Source organism: Rhipicephalus sanguineus, chromosome 1 (assembly GCF_013339695.2).
Source record: "Rhipicephalus sanguineus isolate Rsan-2018 chromosome 1, BIME_Rsan_1.4, whole genome shotgun sequence".
In the NCBI taxonomy this organism is placed as follows: domain Eukaryota; kingdom Metazoa; phylum Arthropoda; class Arachnida; order Ixodida; family Ixodidae; genus Rhipicephalus; species Rhipicephalus sanguineus.
In genome coordinates, this window is record NC_051176.1 from 145,072,964 (window position 1) to 145,098,835 (window position 25,872).

Here is a 25,872-nt window from a genome sequence, read left to right on the forward strand (position 1 = left end):
AGTTATTTGACTTAGACCGAGCGCCATCGCGAAGCCGCTATAAATCCGGCGCCCAGAGACTAAGCCACGGCGTAGGTAAACGCGCAGCAGTTGCGTTAGCCTTGGGCGCACTGACGGCGAAAAGTTACACCATCGCTGCCTGGCGCTGATGCAACGGCCCTAAAGCTTTTTTTTTTTTCGTCGCGTTCGCGGGTTCTTCGCTCACAATTTCCAAACCTGACTCGGCTCCAATCGCGACGTTGCTTAAAGTATTCAAGACGAGGACTTTGTAGCTAAAGTAGCGACACGTCACTGCGTCTGTTTGAGTGAGCGCGCGTGTGTATAGCATGGCAACAGCTGGAGGACACCTAACAGTACGAGGAAGCTTCACTCCTTGATTTGCTGTTCCATGCAAGCGTCACAGCGTGATTTGTAGCATAAGTATCTTGTATTCTAATCTCAATTGCATAACGCTCATCTTCAAAATGTGTCACGGCATGCACGATAGCGTTAACATTACATGCCAAGGAAAGAAAAAAAATGTCCCTTTTGCGATGCCTCAAAGTCGTGTCATTACTCTAAGTGACGTTCCTTTCGCGGTCATATTTGATTCCTCTTTCGTCACGCCATGTCATTCCATGGCATTGAGAAGCGAAAGGGCGAAAAAGATTTAGAACAAAAACTTTTGTCAAAAGAGTTAGCCTACCCTCAGATGTCCTTCCCTCCAAACTTTTTGTACTGTATTTCACTACAGTGTCGGCCTTTTTGTTCATTTTATCACTGTTTCCTGTACGGCTAAGCTTTCAACCACGATCCGTCTGTCTCCCACACACCCAGGCTGGTGTTTACGTGCTTACCCATCTGCATGCTTTTATTGCAAGACTGTTTGGTTCTTGGCTAAACGGTGAGCATTTCTTTTTACCCTCCTGGCTTTATGAGCCCGCCCACGCAGATGACCGCCACCGAAGCAACTGCTACACCCCCTCCACGTATTCCCTGACATGCGCGACCTCATGTGCTTCGTGCTGCAGTACAGCCAGGCAAGCGCGGAGGCCGCGCCGCCGACTACAGACCCGTACAGTATATTCCTGCTCAGTACACGCACGCACACGCGGGTACGGTTCCTCGCACTGGAAATGAACCCTGCAGGCCGCGCAAACCGGCGCCACCGCATGCGTCCACACGGGAGGCCCGCTGGGAAAGTGCGGCAATAACGTGGCCCGGCGGAGATATGAATCACCACGACAGATGTAACTCGGCGGCAGAGCACGCAAAGGAGGTCTGGTGGCACAGAGAGAAGAAAAAAGCAAAATAAAAAAAGAAGGGTAAAGAAAAAAAAAGGTAGGAGGGGCTACGGCACCGCAATGAATCCACACGCGCGCGCGCACACACACACTCACGCGCTCATGTCCACCGAGGGCGCATAGGCGGCCAGATCAATAGACTCTCCGCAGTGGTGCACAGAAAGCGGCGCTTTATGGGTTTTGCTGTATACGCAAAATTGGCTGTTGTGCGTTCGGATTCGAGCGAGCGCCTCCTACTCAGCGTCCGCATACTGAACGGCGGTCCCCGCGGGTGTAGCACGATGCCTTTGCGCGGTTTCCTCGGATCTACCTCTCGCCCTCTCATCAGCCTCTGCCACTCGCTTGGCCACCGCAGACGTTCTGGCCACTTGCGATTCAACCGGAACAATGACGCGTTGAAAGTTTGTCATATAAGAGACGGGCGACAAGAAGCAGTCGCTCTGTGGCAGTTCTTTTGTCACAGTGTTTGTTCGCTATTATTTTTAGACCAGACAGGCGGAATGGGATGAAGGTAGACGCAAGAGAAAGAGTCCTCAGGGGTGAACGACACACAGCTTTCGATGCCATGCCAACAAGTATTGGGTCCAAGGAAAAAGCCCGATGAAGAAAAATAAGCAGACATTTTGACGTCAGTGAAGCTAGGCAGGGGTGGGAAAATTTTCTCGCACACAAAGATAATGTCTTCCTGCGGCCATCAAACTCGCCATACGGTCGTATTTACCGCGTTTTAAGAGATAATCGTCGCGAAAATAAGGATTGCCTGGGCAGAAAGCGATATTTAATGTCCCGACTTTATTTGATGGAATTATATGATGTGATTTTTACTAATGATGGAGGTCAAAGAAGTGAGAAGATATAAATGTCCTAATAAGACAAATTACACCGCTACCTATTCAACCAGTATTCTTCGGCCTATTAGACTGCATTACAACGGAAGCTAACATAAAGTAAAAATTCTGCGACTTTCCTTTACTACGCAGCGACTCCACTGATTACCTGGGTATGTAAAAGCAAATAAAAGATGACAGTAAACCGCTATACAACCTTTCATATTTAACCCATGCTAGCACTTGAGCTAACTGTTTACGATGTCAGTTTTCTTATTCTGTCTAAATCTACTCTTGACACCTCTGTCAGTCGGGATTCGATCAAAAAACTTTATGAAAGCTTTACTATCATCATGCCTCCAAGATTCGCAAAGCCCTTTAGGTGAAATTGGTAGCAAGCGAGAAAGCCAGGGACAGTTAAAGTTGAGGTAAAAGTTTACCCGTTAAGGGCAAACCGCATGTTCCACAGATGTCTTCGTAATGACAATGTTAACAAAGTGCGAAAGTACATTCACTTTTTCATTAGACACAGATGGTATGGGAACAGAAAGACTTTGGTATGTAGACAAGAAATCTAGTGTCAAGAAACTAACATCATGCTGCTATAATAAGAATGTCAATTAAATCACGAACTAAGCTCTCTACCTTTTCTGTAACATGGCAAAGCAACTTGAATAACATGATCAAATTGATACGGTAGTTTTAATTTATTGGGGAAAAAAAGCATAAAATTTTTGGCGTTTATGAATCGCTTTATTAAAGTGCTTATGAACGAAGAACTTCGTGAATTTGAGCCCTGTACCAGTATTAATGAAAAAATTAAGAGCTCTTGCGATAGCATTGTTCGTAAGAGCGAACTTCAGCCAGTTCTTGTTATGGACATATCAGCGAAGGTGCCCAGCCGACGGCAATATAGCGCTTACGAGCAAAAAGCTTCGTGAAATCGAACACTGTTTCAAAAACCACGCAGTACGCCGCACGCAGCACCTGTTTTCTTACACCGACGAAAGGACATTCAGTGTAACTGGTGAGACCGAAGTGTGCGATGTGGCATCTGCACAAGTAACAAATTACATGAGAAAAAAATGTGTGCATGAAGGAGTAGGAAGAAAGTTGTTCCGGGCACAGACCGGCCAGGACGACCGCGGTCCGTGGAGCGGTCTCGCGTCGCTAGATGGCACGCCCCCCTCGTTTTCCCCAATGTCTATCGGAGGGTCAGCACCGAGGACAGGACCTCGTATTTGCGATTCACCGCCCGGCGTGTTCGGGCTCATTAGGATGGAACGGGTATTGTGTCGTGACGGATTGGCCGCCGCGCGGTGATGGACGAGGTCGCCGACAGGGCACGCGTGCTGTGCGCGCTGCGCTCGGCAGCGTGGCAGAATATAGCGAGTCTTCTGTCGCTCGTTCGATCCCACGAGCGGAAGCGATGCACGTTTTCTTGCGCGTCGACGCGCTCTGGATACGTCGCGTGTGCGCACGCGCTAGCTCCCGTGACGCTCGGTCGCCGTCACTGATTAGTATGAAATAGGAATTAGCGCGCTCAATTGGCAACGCTATAGGGAGACCCATGCCAATGAGAGAGAGAACATGCTCAGCGCAGTATCCGGAAGATTCTGGCTTAATGCAGGGCACATAAAACCCTTAAAATGAGCCACACTTAATAGTCAATGAACACTTTCGCCGTTCCTTTATCTATATATATATATATATATATATATATATATATATATATATATAGATATATATATATATATATATATATATATATATATATATATATATATATATATATATATAGATAAAGGAACGGCGAAAGTGTTCATTGACTATTAAGTGTGGCTCATATATATATATATATATATATATATATATATATATATATATATATATATATATATATATATATATATATATATATATATATATATATATATATATATATATATATATATATATATATATATATATAGGGATATATTCAGTGGGAAAGTTCAGTAGGTCCGATACGTACAAGAAAACAAGCGGGCGCATGTACGAGACAGCAGTTCTTTTATGTCTTACGTTTCGGCCGTGGCATGGCCTTCGTCAGAGAACAAAACGCGTGTTTTCGTTCTGTGACGAAGGCCGTGCCACGGCCGAAACGTTATTCATAAAAGAATTGCTTTCTCGTACACGTGCCTGCTTGTTTTCTTATATATATATGCATATATACTATACTAGCTTTGTTTTCATACTGCGCCTAAGACAAAATCGAAATGCAGTCGCATGGATATTCTCCTGCCTTATAACAGATACCGGTGCTCAGCACGAGCAAAGCGCAGAAATGCCTATGCGTGCTTTCGTGAGGATTGAAGAAACATGCATGGTAGCGGGCGAATAAATGTCGTACCGAGTCTGCGGTGTTCCGCAGGGATATTTCTCGCGGTCGCACAGTGCATCGATTTACGCTGTCAAACATTTAAACCTCATGACTGAACCTTGCAAGAAAGGCTGGTGAAAATTAGCAGCGGCCGAGGCATGTTGGTGGTCTGGTGGCCAACGCAGTATAGTTCCAAATAGAAATAGTACGCGGCGGGAGTAAGCGGTACATAGCGTACAATCACTTAGCGCCGCGGGCCTTTCATGGACGCTGTCATGATGTTGTGGACGGCCAAATGTACAACTGCACAATCGTGTTCCAGTATACTTCAGCATGCTTTTCGGATCTACATAAAGCAGTCGTCTATTCAGTCAAGGGATTAGATTTATTTTTTTGGATGCGAAGCATCTTATGGCTGAGTTCAAACGGTGTGCGGCGTGACCACCCTTACTGCGCATGCGCAAGCCCTCTCCACACACCTCCTCTCCAATCCCCCTCGCACCATCTCCACTCCCCCTCCCACTCTACACTCCCACTCCCTCTCCTCGTTTAGATAAAAGGCTCGCGTCAGGTCGTACACACGCTCAGTCACTGCACCGGTGTCATGAGTTCCAACGTCAACGTCGGCGCCAGTTGCAGTAATACCTTAACGCCTGCCGAGATCGGGGAGCAGCGGGTGGAGCAGCGGAAGGCTCGACGCGCTGAAGCGCAACGTACGCGTCGGCAAGCGGACCCCGAGCTCCGGGCTAGGCAAGCCCAGCGCAAACGGCAACGTCGGCGGGAAACTGCTACGGATGAAACGCGGGCTCGACATGCCGAAACGCAACGGCAGCGTCGGCAAGCAAACCCCACCGTACTCAACGCCGAAGTCGAAGCCAAGCGTCAGCGTCGAGCCGGCCCGTCGGCTGCGGACAGACGACGCGAGTCCAACGCCCGTGCAGAACGCCTCGCTAGACAACTTCAACGCCCGGGCTTCGACGGTGCCGACGCCCGATTCCAGCGCGAATTCCTCGACCGGAGCGTTAATAAAGTTGCTTCTCTCTATCTCGACCGGAGCTTCGGGCACAGCTGCAACGTGTGCGACCGACTTTGGTTCGATAACAATCTGATCGTGCAAGTGCTCCGGCTTCGCATCGCCTCATGGTCTCCTATAGCGGGAGATGGTGTAATTTTTTAAGAAAGACACTTTGAGCTATCACGTATCAATTTGTTATGTAGAAATGAACTTGTTTCTAATAAGCACTTTGTGCGCTGATAATTGATAACAATCTTGTCCTTTTTCTATATAACACAGCGTAGCCGCGATTCTTCAGCATAGGCGTGCTAACGACAGATAGGTACAGCGCAGTCATATGAAGTCGACATGACAGCACTGTAGCGCGTCACTGTTTTGGTTTGCGTATATTTGTTCGCACGTTAGACTCAATAAGGTTAGAGGACTTAGTACCGAGCTTACCACGCCTAAACTAACCTGAAATAGCCCACCGGCGCGTAAACGAAGTGGTCATAAGAAATAACATAAGGCAATATTTGCTCTCTTCCTGTCATCAAGGCACATAGGCAAAGGCGAATGAACAAGAAGATGTGGTGGTGTATCATTATATACGACGTATGGTTGCACAAATAATAGATCTGGCAGCAGACACTTCAGGTCGCATTCGCAGCTATCGAAAATTGTCGTTCCTTCCTGTAATTCAATATTATGGATGAGAAGGTAAAAAATGCAGCGTCAAGACGTGTCCCACCTGCTCCGAAGATCAAGAAAGCAAGATCACGAAACGGAGCAACATTCCGCTAACAAGCTACGGCACCGCTGCCTATATGTAGAGAAGAAGCTGCGCATTGATGCTGGCGGCATTTCAGCCCTTTCTAAGTGGCGACGTTGATGACATGAGGAGCCCACTTCACTGAAGGGCCTCGCAGCGGGTCTCCTTCGCGTCTTCAGCCCTCACCCCGGCCGCTCGCACCGCTTCCTCAAGGAGGCAACTGCTTCCCATGACAATCCAAAGCTAACGTTCCGCCGGGTTTCCCTGTGCCGCAGGGAACACCAGCGTGAGGGGTCTCGCTGCCGAGCACCCTCTCGAAGCGACCCCGACTCGGAGGGCACGTCGACCCTGAGTCGGCACTAGAACACGAACCAACCGCCGGAGACGTGTGTCAGGAGTCGTCGCCAGAACAATGCCTGAGCACGTTCTGTTTCGAATTCGCGTCCTGTTTCGTCGCCGCCGCCGCGATGATAGGCCTTGGTACGACAAGCTCTGAAGCGTTGCGCGCTTATACGAAATAGCTAATGTTTCACGGCGCGAGTTGGCTGTCACGAAAGCAAAAGCGGGGAGCGACGAAATAGCGAAAATAAAAAAGGAATATGGTGGCTCGTTATACCATCGGAACCAACTGGTGCCTCCCCCCCCCCTCTCTTTCTATCTGCGACGTTTTTTCGTCTTTCAATTTTTCAGCAACTTCACGAGAGGTATTGTGAGAGTTCGCTTGAGTTGGCAGTCAAGAGTGGTACGTATACGGAATGGAGTGCTCGTTGCGGCGTATAAGGCGGCATGGTGCTGCTTGTTGCGACGCGCGCTGGAACCAAGGCTTAGTCACGTACCGTACAGTCCGGGTGTCGTTATCTTTCTTGCGCTACGGTTATTTTTTTAATGAGCTAGAGTGAGCGCCGTAGAGGGACCGAAAGCTCTCAGTTTTGGGGGCCATTGCTGCGGCCTTCTACTTTCGTTTCCGAAAAGGAAAAGAAACAGAAGAGAAAAGGAGAGGAAGACGCTAATATTGCGTTGGTTCTTATACAAGCTTTAGAAACGCCCCGCAGTAATTCAGCGCCTCCGAGTGCAGTGACCAAGTCGTTACCGTGCTCGGAGTGCGCTTCACCATTCAAGAATGAGCAGCCGCTTCACATTAAGGGCTCGTTTCGCAGTGTATGCATTAGCGAACGGGTTCTCGGGCGTCGAAAGAGTTGATTATTTCTGCCACCGCCACCACTTTCAACTCTTTTCGGTCTGTCCGCCTCTCTTATACTTTGGAGTGCGCGTTCAATGTATTGTACCAGGTATGCAAAAAAGTTAATAGTACAGCCTCTACAAATGAGCACTCAAAACAAAATTTTACCATAGTGAAGCGCGCACACACCTTCGGGAGACTACGACCCATTTTTTCGCGCAGTACGGAGATTATTACGTGCCGCATATAAATCGCGAAAGTTCCAAATGAAGTGTTCTTTACAGGAGGCACGAAATCCTTGTTTCAGCTTTAGATGAACCAGTGCGGCCTTATTCCCGTCATAAAGGGAGCCTGCGAATTACCTGGGAGCCGACAAAGTTTCTTCACCGCGCGTATGTTAAAAGTAGCGACCCGGTGGCGGTTGTAGGCATCTGCTCGCTTCATAATGCGACCATCTCATCCATTCACTAATCCCTGGAAGCCTAGATTGGTATCCCAACGACCCCGCCACCACTTTAATGAGACCGTTGGCGGCCCCTTGATGGGCACTGTCGTGGCGGCGCGCGCTCTCTCTATTCGCATACTTGACAGTGGGCACGTGCTGAACAAACCTCTTTTTTTTTTCTCAGGAATTTGCACTATGCCGCAAACACACAAGCTGAATGTTTGAAGTTGTTTTCATTTCTGGCCTTCCAGAATTACGTTACTGTTCCGATAAACTAATCAGCACAAAAGTGCCCTTGGTGAAGGACGCCCGCGAACAAGCACGCAAGTGCATACTTATTCCAGATGGCATAAATGACCAAGCACATTCTCCTATCGGGCAGGGTGGGGGTCACATGAAATTCGTAAGCGCGGTCATTTCCCACATTGCTTGAGGTTCTTGGTCGTATACATCGTGCACGACGCCTAATATTTAAGAAAGTCTATTTCTTGAAGAAAAAAAATGCATGCAAGATGAAAAGAGCACCCCATTCACTGCCATACGTACGTCCAGCCAACCACTGCGTGTGTCTACATATTGCTCAAGTGCGGACATTTGCCTAACCCGAGCGAGTTTGCGCAGAAAAGGGATCACCTCGTGGCACGACCCGGGTCCTGAAATGGCGTTGTAGTTGTAGAGGCTTTCTCTTGCAGTGAGGCATCCTAACGCAAGCTCGAAGGTGTGACAGCGTTGGAGTGAGAAAAAAAATGGTGAGAACCGCTGCGTTCCACAAAAGCTATATGTACGATGCGATGGGCAGGAAAGAGGCAGAGAGAGAGAGGCTGGCAATAGCGCGTTACAAGTCCGCGATGAGATGGGAGACGCGCGGAAATGAAAGTGCGAGCGCGCGCGTAAATTCTCGCGATTCCGCACGAAATTTTGGGTCGTAAAGGGGTCAGACAGAGAGGGGAGGGTGGTGGTGGCAGTGGGCGTGCTGTGCTTCGGTGCCGACGACAGTGGTGGCGGCAGGCGTATGGCAATACGCATTCACGCGAACGACAGCAGCTTTTGCGTCCGGTGGCGATGTTGGTGGCGTAAGCGCGTGTGTGTACATGTTGAGGGAGGTGGCGCTAATGAGTTGGAGTGCCCTAAACCTGTCGTTATAACGCGCGTGCTCTTGAATGGCCTGCAGGGGCCATAAACGAGAGGGCGTCCGGAAAGTGCGCCCCTCGGGCGGCGGTTGTTAAAGTTTCGAAAAAGTTCGAGAGGGTTGTTCGCCCGCTCTTCTCAATAGGGCACAGAAAACGAGAGGCTCCGCACAGCGTTTGCCTCGAACGCACTTCCGTGTGCCTCCTCCTTGGCAGCTGTTTCTTTTTTTTTTCTTGTCTTGAGGATTTTGGTTTGAAGGTGGCTCATAGACGTCGTGAGAAGGGCGACTCTGCTATCCCCCCGATGATTGCAGAGGAGCTCTCATCTTCAGAAATTAATGACGTGCACCCTCGTCGGTGAACGTCGACTGGAGAACATGTGTCGTCAAGGTATATAGCATGCTCCGGGACCGCGCGCGTGCGTGCCGCGATAAAGGCTGCAAAGAGCCGAGCGCTCCTCGAGTGATGTGCGCGCTCCTCCTCGACCGGGGTCACATCAGCGCATACGGAAACACTTCGAACCCCGAGAGGTATGGCGCGTGCTTTCTCGTTGGAATTTTATTGCGATGTTTTGGCATGACAGCTGTCTTTAACGACACTTGCATTTGTGGTGAAGGTCGGTCCCCGGAAGAAACCTCAAAGGTTCAGTTATATCATTACAATTGACTCCGTCAAGTTGGTAATTCAAATCTTCATTCTATAAATTCAGTTATTAGATGGCATATGATTACATGTAGCGTAAGGTGCGCCACTGCAGTTGGCGTACTGAGGAAAACAAGACATCATCCAATATTTTCTATTATTCTGCGCTATTCAAGTACTCATTTCAGATTCCCTGTATTATATAGAACGCTACACCACCAAAAACTACAGTTTGCCTTACGGCATGAATTACACGAACAATTAGTGTATGAAATAAGGCACGACTACCACCAAGCACTCGAGGAAGTACATGATATTTTATTTCAGTGGTTGCCGAGTCATTGTGGAATTGTTGGCAATGACCGCGCCGATGAAGCTGCACGATTGGCTCATTAAAATTACCTGTGGATGCTCATACCTCTCTTGGAAACGAACGGTGCGCGGCAACTGCAATCACTTGCTCGCGCATCACGCTTCTACAATGGAATACGCAGGGTTATTACAACTCGCACTTGTATTCTATTGACCTTAATTTGCAACTTCGTTTGCCATCCGGGCTCTCGCGACGCGATGCAACCTTGCTGTGTCGCATAAGGTTGGGTGTGGTATTAACGAATGCGTATTCGTATCTCAGTGGAATGACAAAGAATGTGCGGTATGCAACTTGTGCACCTCTGAGGAGACACTTGAGCACATTCTATGCCACTGTCCATCCTACCAAACTCAACGACGTTGTCTGGAAGCCAAGCTCCATCGTCTTGATGCAAGACCACCATCAGAAAAGAAGATCCTAGGACCTTGGCCCATAGTTTCGTACATGGACAATGCCACGAAAGCTCTTTTGTGCTTCTTGAAGGCGGCCGGACTTCACGAGGGCCTGTGAACTAACAGAGCGAGTTCGTGCTGTGTGTGTTCTAACTAACTGTTCATCTCTTCTTTTTTTTACTCTTGTTCGTTCTTCCTTATCTTTTCTATTAGTCCCCCTATCCCCCACCCCGCGTGTAGGGTAGCCAACCCAGCCAAAACTTAGTTAACCTCCCTGCCTTTCCTCTTTGTTTCTCTCCCTCTCTCTGCACCACCAAATAAAACAAATCAATGTGCAGAAGAGACTCCGACAGGTGTTTAAACGCTTTGCGAAGCATCGCGATGATAACTCTACATGTTTAATTACACGAAGTTATAGAAGTGATTGGCGTCCTATATACGCTCAGATGGTCGACGGTTCACCTCCCTACACGCTCAGACCCACAATTTGAATGTCTACAAGCTTTGAAAGTCGAGTGTGCGATATCCTACTTGCTTAGAAGGTCGAAGGTTCGAGTGTCTACGCTGTCTGAAGGTCGAGGGTTCGAGGACATACAAGTTCAGAATGTCAAAGGTTCGGGTGCCTACACGCTCTGAATGTCGAGGGCATGTTCAGATGGTCGAAGGTTCGACTCCTTACATGCTCAGAAGCTCGAGCGTTCGACACCCTAAATGTTCGGATGGTGGAGAGTTCGAGTCGCCCCAAGCCCATAAGGTCGAGAGTTCGATCCGCTACATATTTAGATAGTCGAAGGTTCGACTACCTACACGCTCAGAAGGTCAAGGGTTCGAGTCCCTAAACCAGGCCCATAGCCAGGAATTTTTTTCGGAGGGGGGGGAGGGGGGGAAGGGAGGAGGGGTGAGGGGGGTGCACTTGCTGAAAACCTTGACTATTTGAGAAAAACACCTATCTTCATTATTTATTTTTGGTAAAAACACCTACTTCACCAAAATGTCGGGAAAGGGGGGGGATAGCCCCCCCCCCTCCCTCTGGCTGCGGGCCTGCCCTACACACTCAAATGCCCGAGGGTTCGAGTTCCTACATGCTCCGAAAGTCGATGCCATATTTAGATGTTTACAAGGTCGAAGGTTCCAGTTCCTGCGCGCCCCTAAGGTCGTGCATTCGATATACTGCATGTTTAGAAGGTCGAGGGTTCGAGTCTCGCCACACCACGGAGGCACAAATTTCGCTACTCTGTACAACAATATACACGTTTCAGGCCTACGCTTTCATTGGGTCGAGTTGCGACATGTCCATAGGCCGTGGGTGCGATTCGTTATCACATACGGTATGTATAGATGCATCGCCATGCATTCCTATGGAAGCGCGTTACGTGACCAAAATCGCTGGGAAGTAGTCTCAGATGTATTCGCATATAAGAAACGTGCACGAAAAAGGAACAGTTTTATGTGATCTAGTACGGCTAAGCTAAGTCGGGGTCGAAAGGTTGGAGAAGCTGCGAAGTTATTGTTATGTGTTCGAAAGAAAAAAGACAGACAGAATAAACAAAGTGAGTCTCCGACAGAATTGCATGCGTATGGTTCCACATATACTTTGTAATACGCTGGAAGTAGGAGGTTACAATCTAATACGTGAATCGAAAGCAACTACACCGCTGTTTTCCCGGCGCGGATCGGAGAGCATCCTCGCGATGCATTGGGTGTTATTGATAACGCTTTCAATCTTCATATAGAAGATTGAAACTCCACCTCCTTTTGCAGGAGGCGCTTGCAAGAACACATAGCAACGTTTTCTTTCGGTGTTATGCAGGCGCAGCTGCCTTTGTTCATCAGCGAGAGAAGGTGCTCAATCACCAAGGCCCTATAGGGAAATGAGAAAATTTCGCAACTTACTCGGATGAACTGTCGAAAGCGAAAGGGCTTAAGAATCATACGTCCTGCTAACGTTTCAAGTTTGTTGCAGATTGCGGGGTTTCCTCGGCACGTTGTGCAAGAGGCGCAGGTTAACAAAATGTATACATTTCTTCGACAACGTATTTTGTCCGGTAGATTTCTTCTATAAATTCGTTTGACAACGGTTACTCTTTTTGCCACGCACGTACGGCACACAAGCGCGACATGCACAGGCCTATACTCAAGACCGGCGTGCAACAAGAGACACTGATTCCGAGGTATACGGTCACTTAAGACGGATAATTGGAGTCGCGTCTCAACAAACTTTCGAGCGCTCTCAAAGCCGTTCTTCCTAAAGTATACACATGGAGAAGCCTGCCCTTCACTTTGGAAAGGGCCAGGGCTCGACCTAATTAGAATGCTTGTTCAGGAATTAGTGCCATTAAGAATCGAGCTTCGCTGCGCCATCACCCCTTGGCGGAGACTCATCCGAAGTTTCCACAATGACGCAACCAGTGACGTAAAACACCATGTGCGGAAAATAAGCTGCCTGAGCCAAAAGGCAACCAAGATAACAGTGAAAAGCCAATACGCGACCAACGCGATCGAACCCACGAACTTGGGTGCTATGCAGGATAGCCCGAGCATCTCGGGATCACGAGTTTGCTCCGAGCTCGCGCTACGGCGGTCATGACAGGAAGACAGTGCGAAGCGCGCGATAGCAGCGTTGATAAAAACGGCTACAAGAACGAGCATGGCGTCACAAACGCATGCGCGGCATTTGCGGCGGTTTTCAAAGGAACACCGCGTGCGAACGCGTCAGCGCCGCGACTCAGTCAACATTTCAATAGTACAGCGACGTCAGCGTGATTGTCGCGCTGTCTTTTTGCCAACTGAACATCGCGTCTCACACAGGCGTGTTCGTGGGCCTTTGTCCTCTTTCGGGCAAGTTCTTTCGTTCCACCTGCAGCAGGGAAATTTCCACTATCGAAGGCAACAAGGGTGCACACGCAGCACTTTCGTGCGGCTCGTTTCGCTTCTCTCGAATATTATTATACAGATAAATAAATGGACAGGTTACTGCGACTTACATTACGCGTCCGAAGATTTTCCTGTAGTAACGAATCGGTAAAAACAATGTCTCTAACAAACAAGTAAATAGTAACATTTCTCGCCGCAAATACCACCAGGGGCGCTTGCTTCGTGGCTGGGAGTGGTACGTCGTGAGCGCGGTGAAATTGAACGCGAGACATCGTAGCCACGTGATGATATAACCTTTAGTTCTTCGTGCGTGTGTGCATAGTCTGTGCGATTAAGCTCATAGATGAATCGTGCCGCTCGCTGGCGTTGCGGCGTGAGCACTGCTCCTCGGCTAGAGCAAACGCGGTGGGTGGACCCGATCTTCGCCGCCGGCGTCTGTCAATCAAACTGGTCGACGAGCGAACTCGGCTACAAACTCGTTGATTTTTAAAAGGCTCCAGTTCTACTCGTGACTGTCATAGTGCCGGTGCGCCTCTCAAGCGTTTCATGCGGTTGACGCTAAGCAGCAGCTTGTTTGCATATTAAAATAATTTTGTCAGCTTGCACTACTTGAGAAAGGCTGGAGCCATCGGAGGAGCTTGTGATCACGTAGCTTCTTAGAGCTTTTTACGTGGCTTGTCTACTCAGTCTGCTCGGTCTGCTTCGGAGGGAAGACCACGTCAGTTCGGTCTCAATTTTGATTGCGTTAATTGGCTAGGTCTTAATTAACATGATATTGAATAGTTATGTCTTCATTGGTAATGATCTAATTAACAAGGCATTAGTTACACAGGTTTAATTAGCGACTGTTTAATTAGTATAAAGCTAACTAGCATACCTCCAATTATCACGCTCCTAATTAGCGTAGCCTTAGTGAGTAGGGTCCTAACTGACTTGGTATCACTAATGCGCCACTAATTAGCGTCGTGCTAATTAACATGACCTTAATTAGCTCGGTCATAGCTTTACACGGCTTCATTAGCATGGTCTTAGTAAGATGTTGCTTAATTCGCTCGGTCTTAGTATGACTTGGTTTAATTAGCTTGGTCATAGCATGTCCTGCCTTAATTAGCTACCTATCGCCAGCCAATTAGATAATCAACCGGGCACACGTGCTCGGAGAGCGAGCAGGCGATTAATAAGAGGACGAAGAGGGCGCGCGCCGGCCGAGCAACGCGCTAGAACGTACAGGCCGACCATGATTACGCACATGGCCTCGGCGATTAGCTCCGGCCGCGGTGTTGTAACGCGCTCGGCCGGAGCTAATCTCAGAGGCCGCGGTGCTAATTATTCTAAAGGATACTTAGTGCAGACTTTAAACGCCTGAAAAGGAATTTAAACAGCCCGTACCTCTAAAAATATCGTTAGTAAAGGTTTCTGACACTTTTCTTGCATGGGTGCACGTTTGCACTAAGCGGAACGACAAACAAATGAAAGAAGATGCCTCTGGTTTGAAGACACCACCCAACTTTGCCGACCGCCCTTGACGTGACGCCGCGTTCCAACGTAACCAATTTAACGCATCGCGCGCTGAGGGATGGATTTCACGTTTTCGTACTGTTAGCTTGTTCAAAAGGGGGTACGTTCATAAGGGGGTATGCATGCTGGTATGTATGTACGTGTGTGCTTTGAAGAAAAATACTGCGCATAGGACCGAGAAATAGTCCATAGATAGGCGTTAAGCGAATTCAGTATGCCGGTAGCTCGATCTACTGTTCTTTACGCTTTATGAAAAAACAGGACGTCAGCTTGAACCATTAATAAAAACGCATATACGCTATATGGATGCATTTTGCTGGAAAAAGAAATTAAAATATAAGCCCCGGCGCAACGCGAAATCAACACATTTAAAAATACTCTCTTTGCATGGTGCCAGTAAAAGCGAAGCACGCTGTGCTTTTTCCAGACGTGCCGTGCCGTCTGGAAAGCGTTGGCCATCAAAAGATGGCCAACGGCAAAGAGTTCAATTTTACCTTCTTTCGACTGCAACGTTCTTATTGTTTTATCGTGTCTGGAATTTCTCGTAACTTTAAGCTCGGCAAAAGGCAACAGCCATGCTTGCTTCGTTTACCTGGCGAACTGCGGCCCCACACTGGCGGCATTGTGAGTGGAACTGGCCGAGATGTCTTCGTCCTTGATTTCGCCGCTGGTCATGCCGAGCGTTTGGTTGCAAGAACCTGTGGGAACGAAACGGAGGACAGATAAAGTTTGACGCTCGAGCACGATTTTCAGGCGAATCAAAAGTAGCTTGCTAATAAAATTAAAACGCTCTAAGAGAATCTGAGCATGAAGAGGATGCTAACGCACGATTCATGTGAACGTGAAGGTCATTTTGTTTGTAAACTCTACTGTAATATACACTACGTACCCAAACTTCATGCACCCGCCGGCAATTCTTAGCAAGCAAGGCGTCGTGCTGCCAAGCTCGAGGACGCGGGTTGAATTCCCAGACACGGTGGTCGCATTTCAATGGAGGCGAAATGCAACAGTATGCGCGTACTTAGGTTTAGGTGCACGTTAAGGAACCTCAGATGGCTGAAATTAATGCGGGAGTCCCTCACTACGGCGTGCCTCATAATAATATCTTAGTTTTGGCACGTAAAATCCCAAGGGTTAACAATAAAACTTAAACTTTTGGTTGCTCTTTTTTGTGTTCTTTGTGGACTTCCACGTGTACTGAAACCGCTACCTATTTTGCAGCCCACCTCTTTTTTCGTCATGCTTATTTTGCCTTTACCAATATAAATGTAGTCAAGTGTACGTACCTCTCTTTAGATATTTCTGTTTCCTACATTTTTGCGGCTCTTAGCGCTTCTGCTTTTTCTATAACTCTTTCTCGCAATATATCACTGGAACAAGCTACCTGCCGACGTCGTTTCTTCTCAAAATCATGAAAATTTCATAAATAAACTTAAAAGTTATTTTAATGAACGCTAATATTGTTCTTGTGCATATCTGTTTTGTTGCAGTTATTGTCGTTGTTCTTTGCACACGGAATTTCAGTGAACGGGAATTATCATTTTTTTTCTTTTGCATCATTTTCTTGTTCTTTGAACACTGCGAAAATTTTCCTTCAGGTTTTTGTTGTCCTGTTCTTTTCTTCTTCTTTTTAGTAGTACTTTATTTTCTCCGCGTAGCATCCCTGTTCTGTTAAGTAATAGTATCGCTACATATGTATAGCGTATGTGCATATTTATATTTATTTGTGTCAATCGTTTGTATTTGTTATTCAATTTGTACACTGTAATTGTAACAGCTTTATTGTGTTATAACTCCCCTATGTAATGCCTACCCAGGGCTTTAGGGTACTTAAATAATAAAAAAAAAAGTTACGAGAGCTTTTCCACTACAATTACCATTCACACAGCACTTCGTGTTTTGTTTTTGTTTTTGTTTTAATCCGAAGAGAACGGAAGTTGGAACTCAACGGCATAACACGGAGCGCTACGATGGCAAAAAAATGGGATCATCATATTAGTCACTCGTAAACGTAAATCACCGGATACCTTGAGCAAGCACAGCTTCGTGAAACGACAAGTCACGAGGTTACAAAAGAGAAGAAAAAAGGGAGACGTTTTTTTTTTCTGTCCCCCTTTTTTCTTCTCTTTTGTAACCTTGCGCCTTGTCTTTTCACGAAGCTATGCACCAACTGGCCCAACACAGCGTGTTGTTGAGGAGGCACGGTTGGTACGCAGTGGAATCATTCGCGTTCAAAGAACAGGTAGTGTATAGCAGGGGAAGAATGACCGTTTTACGCTAACTGAACTCATTGGTCGTCTTCAACTGATTGACGGATTTCAAGGACCCCGAATTTGCGAGGTCACGCTAAACCTTCGCAGCCATGCTCCAGCGGGCTGTGATACGCGCAGGACGAGGCCGAAGCTTCCGGACATTATACTCCCATACGCGCCCGCGCGTCTTGTGGAGAAGCCAACGCCCTCGCGTCCGCAATTCCCAGAAAGACTGCGTAGCCGGTGCTAAGAAGAAAAACTGGGAACTAACTGAAAGGGGACGGAGAAACGGTGGTGCACCGGTACCACGAGCATCAACGGTGGCCGCGGCCGCACTAATGTCGCACATTCCACGCTTTATGGAGAAGCAAGTGTCGAGTGCCGCCGAGTTTCGTCTGCGCTGGCGTAAGAGCGCGACTGCCGTTGCTGCTGCTCAAAAGGCGGCTGCTTTCGGCAGTCGTCGCCTGCCACAGAGGCACAAAACCGTTGCCCGGTGGCCGGATGGACAGACGGAGGAGCGCAGCTGGGCGACGCGGACATTCCCGGCATGCCAGTGGACTCGATCTGCAAAACGTGCCCAAAACATTTTTGGAAGCCGCCGCTCGAGGAATTTGAGCAGCCGCCGAGTTCTGATAGCCGAGTCGCCCACCAGCGTTCTCTCTCTCTCTCTCTCTTGCATCCTCTCGCGTGCTTGTTTCTTTATTCCCATACTCTTCTCTTCCTGGGCAGCAGCAACAACAGCAGCAGCAGCAGTGAGACACTCGCGCGTCATTTGTCGGCGAGTTCAACTCCCGGGCGCGTCGCGCACGCGTCATCTTCGCGCGCGCACATTGTTCGGCCGAGCAGGATTCCGGCCCCGAGCAGAAGGACGGGACTTGGATTGCCTCGTTCTCTCTCTCTCCGCCGTGCTCACGCTTTCCTTTCGCTCTCCCCCCCTTCCCGCTAGCTCTTACACAAGGTTGTTCTTTTATGCGTTTGTTCGGAGGCGGAAACAGTGCGATGAGAGCGGTGAGGGAGTCGTTTTTTCGAGGTTCTTGCATGTCCGACGGGTTTTGGCTGGATGTTGAGTCGAGATCATTGGGGATATTGCCCTCACGACAGTAGTCAAGGTCCCTGGTTTCCTTTCCTGGCGCACTACTGCCCTGCTCATTGAAACGCAATCTGCGGTAAAATATTAAACATTTCGTAATTTCCGAAAACGTTCTGAGCCGGCCACGTAATGCGTAGGACAGACAACCGGTGGTCAGTTCGAGCAACGGAGTGGATCAAGGAAAGGGAGAAGAAGCCGCGGACACGGCGCAGTGAGTTAGATGGAGGGATAAAATTAAGAAGCACGCAGGCGTAAAAAGTAATGAACTCACGCAACATATAGGGCAAATCGGAGATCATTCGGAGAGGCCTTCGTCCTGCAGTGGACAGACGGAGGAGGGTGAGAATGATGATGATGCTGATGATGATGACGACAACGACGAGTAAAACCATACAGCGCCATATCGCTAGCCTATGATACAGTACGTATAACACAAGATTGAAATCCGTCTACCTTACTGCCTGGCCGCTGCACAAGGACTCAGTTTGTTTCACAGATGCCGCAGTGCCCGAGCTTTTTACGCCGACTGCACATGAGCCATTATTACGAATCAAAACGCGAAGAAAAAGTAACGGATGAGAACACCTCGTCCGCGCCGCTAGATGGAAGTCTGACATGTAGTTGCCCTGCAGCCTATTTTTTTACACGGAGAATTCATGACCGGGCGTTTCAAAGCCTGAATTAAGCCACTGTTACTAATGCAGGAAAACCTGCAGCATCGCAACAGTGCCACCGTACGACGACTGTCGAGAATGTGATCCGCGGCTGTGTGCAGAAAAACACGCGGTACTTTATTCGTGCATCCTGATGTCCACGGAAGCATATGTTAGCTGCATATCATCTATATTGAAAAATATACGACGAAGAACGTATTTGCAACGGATGAAACTGTCGTTCGATGCCTTTAACTTGAAATAAGCGCTAAGTGAAACTTTATAGGCTACCTGCCTGCTTCTGAGCCCACGTTCTACTTGGCACCTAGAGTATAAATACGCGCTTCATATGTTCCACCTTGAGAGCGAGTAGCGGCGAGTTGCACGCGTAGACGTACTGTATCATAAATTAATGAAACTGAAGTAGGTTAGGGCTAACCATTATGTACTATCTGCTTTCCCCCACTCTGTGTAGTAACGGCATACTATGATGTCGGAATGCAAGCTTAACTTGGCGCCTGCACCGCCATTGCCGACCAGATACGCAGCGGAGAGAAATTGTACTCTGGAGTGATTGTTCTGAACGGCCTTTTTTACATAATTTTTTTTTCCTGTGAGCTTTAAGAACCAGAAATTATCAGATTTAATCCGGCTTCCCCCACTACGGCGTACCTCATGATCACATGAGATACGTAAAACACCAGGAATTATTATGCGAGAATTGTAGGTCTGCCTAACGTCGGACCTGAATGTGTAGCGATTACACTTGAAGAAGTGCTGCCCTCTGTTCTCTATGTTTTTTGGCATCATCATTGTTTAAACTACGTCGTATAAAGAAAACGAAGGGCTGCATGATTGTGTATGGTGGGCTTTGCTCGAACATGCGCTTGAATGCTAAGATTCCCACTATTTGTGTGAAGTCGATATATGTCTTTCGGGATATACCTCTAATTTACCTCAAAGACCACACCTTAGTTTTATTCAGAGAGAGCGGCACGCCCTTATGTACGTACATACATGCCCTTGCAACACACAACTCTTACTTACACAGCCCCTCCCATGCTTCCCTCATTTACCGTAAACATGCGCTCGAAACCCTGTCTAAAATACTGCGAATCTACTCGTTTCACCAGCTCGGAAACAAAGGAGCCGTCCGAGATAGATTAGGTTCCAGCAATTCTACGTCCACCCACGACAGTCTACAGGTTGCTGCTGTATAGTAACGAAACAACTTCCCGGGCAGATACTAACGAGCTTCCTCTCCGCTTGGCTCACACACACACAGTCAAACAAACCCTAACGAATCGCTGGATACAAAAAGGCTCGCGCTACTCTCGTGTCTCCCGTATAGGTAGTCATCGCCTCCCTTTCCGGCTCCCACACAACTTCGCCGCCGCCTCATCATTCCTTCGTTCCTAGCGGCGGTGATAGGCGATTGCTACGCGTCCTCCATCGTTGCCGCTGCTCCAAAGACGCTGCGGCGGAGAGCGACAGCGTATAGCTCCGAGACGCACGGACCAGCAAACGAACGCGGCAGCAGCGAGGCAGAAATGCAGGATGAGAGGAGGCAGGGACAGCACAAAGTGCGCGCTCCCGTTTTCGCCTTATCTGTGGGACATCGCCAGATGTTGGCGTACACACGGCGGGCTTTGGAAGCGAGATCAGTCGGACCGCTGCTGGGCCCGCGGCTCTATATACTCTCTCGCGTTGCGCGCGGATTGCGCATACGCGGGGAAAGAGGAGCGCTGATGCGGCTCCTCCGACGAGATGGGACAGCGGAAAGAAGAAGAATAAAAAGACGCCCGAGACCGCAGAGGTGGAGCGGGCTCCTTCGCATCCGAGGAGCGGAATCGGTCGGGAGCTTCGGAGACAATGGTGGAAGCCGCTCAAGAGTGCGGCGAGGGAAACAACGCGGGGTAAACGAATGGAGCCCCGGCGCAAGAACAAAGGGAAGGGGAGCACACGCGGTGCCGACCGCCAGGTAATTGGGGATGCCCCTCACCCATCAATCTATTTCTGCTGATTTGTGCCGCCGGAAAAAGTTTGTGCGCGGGAGGAGAGCACGGTTCGGGTGATGCCCATAAATCATGCGGTGAGAATCGCAACAGAAGGTTTCCGTGGCCGACGCGTGAATGGCACACGGCCGGAGTGCGTGCGCGACGAACGGGGGCGGGGAGACGCGCCAGAAGGAATCGGCCGGGCTTCGATGAAGGACGGCAAAAGAAGAATCGGTGGGCGCCGACCGACTGTGCTTGCTTGCTTGCTTGCTTATTCTTTGTCGCATCGCTATGTGCCAGTGCTATTCGTGCGATCTTTATCGCCTTTTTTATTTATTATTTGCCTATACACCCGATCTTACCCTGTGCATTTTCGCGTTGCGAGCGGGTTGCGTCTTGGGAAGCTCCCGTATAACGCATCGTCCTCAGCTTCCATTATCTTTTACCTTTTGTTCTTTCACCCGAGACTGTACTTTTCGAGTATCTTTCTGGGCTGGCGAAATTGCGCTTTTGGTTTTATTCCGAAGCGATTTCGTGCAACGAGTCCGTTTTGTGCGAGAACAGACCGAGACATAAATAAAGCTTCGGATGTGAAAAAAAAAGAAAAACAGAAACCATAGATCTTCGGGTGCTCTGCGAGGCGTTTGTGCTACATCAGAAGAAGAAATGAAATACTTCTTGATGGAAGCGACGCTCAAAATGATGGGTTTTGCCTCGGCACACTCGCGGCTAACAAAACGAGAAAAAAAAAAAAAGAACCCGTGTGAGAAACGTTTTTTTACTGCAGCTGGCATGCACGCAGGGGCGTAGCCAGAAATTTTTTTCGGGGGGGTGGGGGGGGGGTGGGGTTCAACCATACTTTATGTATGTTCGTGCGTGCGTTTATATGTGTGTGTATATATATGCGCAAGCAAAATTGAAAAATTTCCGGGGGGGGGGGGGGTCTTGACCCCCCCCCCCCTGGCTACGCCCCTGCATGCACCAATACTGCACGAATACTTAAAAAAAAAAAGAATTCGTTCCGTTTGTATCACATTTGTGTCCCGCGAGCTCAAAACGCACGAAGAAAAATAAGAACAGGAATGCAAAGAAGGACTGCTGTCTGAAGGATTCAATAAAATATCCCCACCACTCACGAAATCTTCGGGCTCTCATAGGTATACCTTGTAATCACCGGCCGAAAAACTTTACAATACTACACTGTCTTGCAGGTTGCCCCTATACGCAGGCAGCTTCAGCAATAACTTGTCATAACTTGTGCTGACGGTTGCAACCATCCGCATATGCAACAGTGTTCGTTTCCTTCGGGACTCTCTTTCCGGCCTTCATTCAGCCGTTCCCCAGCTTGAGGGTCCAAACGAGATTTTCTTTTCCGGTTTACTAATTTCTTTTACAGAGACAAAGCCTTAGAAACGCAAAAAGTGACCGACGGCGGCGTTGGTGTCCACACGAGTGATCCAAAAAATCATCATCATCTGATGATGCCACAGGTCGCCAAAATTTGTTACGTCCTCATGACATCACTACGATGTCCCAAAACATGACGTCATGTGATGTCATCACGCGACATCGTCGCTTGGTTAAAGGTAGGCCAATCGCGGGGACAGTGCGAAACCACGTTCGTTGCAGAAAGCTTTCGGGTAGGCGATTAATACAATCAAACGAGAAGAAAAAGAATAAGAAGATGGCTGTCGCCTTCGAGTCGTCTCGGGCATAAGCATAAGGGGACTCTGGGAGGGGGGTTCTGACTACGTGAATGGTCAACACGCTTGGCGCGTGTTTACAACGTTTACAATTTGCCGCCGGTATCATCTCGTACGCATTCCATCGAGGTGCGAGTCCTATACCCCTATTAGTGGCGCTCTTGATCCCTCCTGTAGTATAGCGTTGCTCGACGACGCCGATACCGCGTCCCCCGACGTTATGCTAACGCACTTGCCGCTAACTCGACGCTGACTCTTTCGTCTAACTCGCTTGTCTCTCTTCTTAATAGACGCTTTTTATATGTTGCCACACGTGCAGGTCTTCACCATTCTATAGTACCCAAACATGGCTGCCGCCATGCCGTAAGAGCCCCGCATTCACTGTGGCACAGGTAACCTTGCGCCATCGTGGTGCAGATGCGGTCAGAACGTTGCTGGCGCCCGTGCCAGAAGCAGCATGAGGCCAACACCCCTCTCGGGACGAGTCCTGTCAGACTTTTCACCGTCCGAGTACCCCAACATGTGGGCCATGATGACGGTCATGGTGACGACCATAAAGCATACATGCTCTGCAGCGATAAGGGGACGGGATAAACCGAAAGCGAAGCATTAGTGCTTAAGATTAAATGGGGCAGATTTGCGGAGGGCACGAATATCAAGATGGGGGTTGTTACTGCACACTGGAAATTTATTCTACTGAGAGTGCTTAGATAGAACAGGCGCAGATATAGGGGTGCTTATTATAACTCCCTTTCGCTCTTGAACTTGGAGGCCATGAACGAACGCGTTGTGTAAATTTCAGTTTTACACAACACATTTACACAACGTCAAAATGAAATCATCCGCCCTATAGGTGATGTTACAATGCCATAACTTCAAAGGTTTATTAGGTTAAGAAACCACGTTATAGAGTGCCTGAGCTTATTGTCTCTATAGCACGCTGAGCCAGTGTGAAAGCACTTCTAGTGTTGCACGAAGCGTTGCTTGACGTCCATATGCGAAGAAAAGTTCACTGGTTTCAACTTTTATGACACGAAGAAGAACTGGACCCACATTCACAATGATTCGCTTAAGTATTAAATGTTGTTTAATATTATCCTCATTGGGGCGCCTACTCATTTGTAACAGTGATCAGAGCGACAATAATACAATCGTTGCAGCGGTGACCAGTCCCGAAAGAGCATTTGTGAAAACGAAGTCTTGTGAATACGCCGGGCCTTGTATCTTCTTCTGCGTGGTTCTCGGGGGTACGTCATCTCAATACGCACGACGCGATTTTGTCTAACAAAAACAAAACCAAAAAAAATGCAACACAATGTCGTAGGATACTGAAGATTCCAGCCTTGAGTATAGTAACAAACACAATGTGCGTCTCGTAACTCGCACATCTATAGAAAACTCCCTCTTAGAGAGGAAAGTTGGTATACGCCGCAAGTTTGTCTTTGTCCTCAGTTGTGTGTGAAAAGAGAAAAAAAATGCAGAAAAAAAAAAGAAAGGAGTGAACACGACGTCCATATCCAAAGAAGTAACTCTGATGGGACAGCCGAGATTCTGCGGAGGCCGTATGCGAAAAAAAAAAGTAAAGGCAAGGCTTTGAGTATCTCGCAGAATCAAATTCGACTGACGAGCTTGCATGCTACGAGGCGCGCTAGACGCTTCTAACAAATCTGGTCAACTGCATCACTCGTCGAGTCGAAATCTCTCTCTCCCTTTCTACTTCTTACGTCTATTTTGTTCCTATTTTGTTTTTATTTTTCCCCAGGCCGCCATCATCGCGATGCTTTCAGAGGCGACTACAGGCGCCAAATCTAGGGCCTAAAGTATTTGCCTAGCAGCGTGTACGTTGCTACACGCCTAACACAAAACCGTCCACAGTTCTTTTTTGTTTTTCTCAGACGACGAAATGGTCTTATGGGAGTCTATCTCGAGAGCACACAGCGGCTATCGAGCTACTAGGGAGGTGACAACTTTATTACTCGTAAAAGCAAACAATCTTACAAATTGAATACGGCTTGAAAGGGTGCACGAATGATTTTGCAGGCTGTATACAGTAGTTCGTAGAGCAGTTATAAGCGCGAAGGCGCAACCAGTTATAAGTGCACTTTATTCGAAATCTTACGCAAAATGAATCGCTGAATGCTACGTGTAGACCGCTCAGACCTAAACTTCAATTTACAGCCCATATATGCGAAAAGCATGCCGTAAAAAGTAGAATTTCTTTTTTAAATCTCTAATTGTCTGTATAACTTTACTCGCAAGTAGAATATGGAAGTCCGGTAGTTCTCGGAATGCGGCTATTTGGCTAGTGGACTCATAGTATAGCTAATAAATAAATAAGTAAATAAATAAATAAATAAATAAATAAATAAATGAAATCCCAATACGATGCGTTACACTGCCTCTCGTTAATATTATATCATCTTGCTCTTGCTGTCTTAGCCAATAAACGTTGTTGCAGGATCGACTCATTTAACGAAGTATTCCTCGTATTTCTAATTTACGTGTCTTAATTAATGTGCTTGCCACGAGCATAAGAAACATTAAACGAGCATACGTATGGTTAAAGACTGAGAGGCATGTGGAAGAGCTGTCCAATTTTCAGCTACTCGTAAACCCCAAACTGTTCCAGCTCCGCAATCAGCTTTCTCCACGTGCGTCCTTGTAACGCGGGAAAGCCAACTTTCACAAAAGAAAAAAAAAAGGAATGATTTTATAATATAATTTAAGGTGCTCATCGGTAGTGCCTCCATTATTCATAAACTCCGTGATCTGTTCCTTGCCCACAGTGTAGTCTATATGCTTCATGGTGCCAAAAAGGCAGTTCATAAAAACGGGCAATCTCTGACACTGGAGATAACAAACAGCCCTTGACAACCTCGAACACGAAGAGCGCAACAAGAGTCACGTCGGCGCTTTCTAGACAAATTCGAAGCGAAATTGTTTTCTTTATCTTCACATTCACTTGGTTCACGTCGTAGTAACGTTCGGTTCGAGCTATAAGCACTGATCGAAAAGAGAGAGAACGCCGTCAAAATATAAAACCTCCGACTCCCTCAAACACTATAGTTCAACTACAAGCAAAAGCCTCAATATCGTGTCTGCTATAGATTCCCGCGTAAAATGTGCAACACGCACCGAGGCAGCAATGAGGCGTTAACTAACAAGGCGAACTGAGCGTGCACAAGCGCGATGTTTACGCCTTTAGCGATAGATGCGCTTTTCGCCAATGACGGGGTCGCCCATTTTCTTTCCTCCTTTATTCCTCCCGTTTCGCGCGAGACAGGCGACTAAGCTGCAAAATGACGGTTGAAGCCTCGGCTGGCAGGCGCGGATGACGCGGCCAAATCGCGCTAGACAAAGAAATCAGCCTCCCGAGGGAGACGGGAAC

General features: G+C 48.0%; 1 protein-coding gene across 2 annotated transcripts in view; it reads right to left on the reverse strand.

Annotated features, from left to right (window-relative positions):
* The window catches only part of LOC119399583 (discoidin domain-containing receptor 2), a 204,970-nt gene that overhangs the window by 48,195 nt on the left and 130,903 nt on the right, over positions 1-25,872 (reverse strand). For both annotated transcript variants that reach the window (XM_049416971.1, XM_037666397.2), the window contains exon 3: positions 15,382-15,487. In XM_049416971.1, the coding sequence (XP_049272928.1) occupies positions 15,382-15,487 (106 nt within the window). The remainder of the gene's footprint in view (positions 1-15,381; positions 15,488-25,872) is intronic.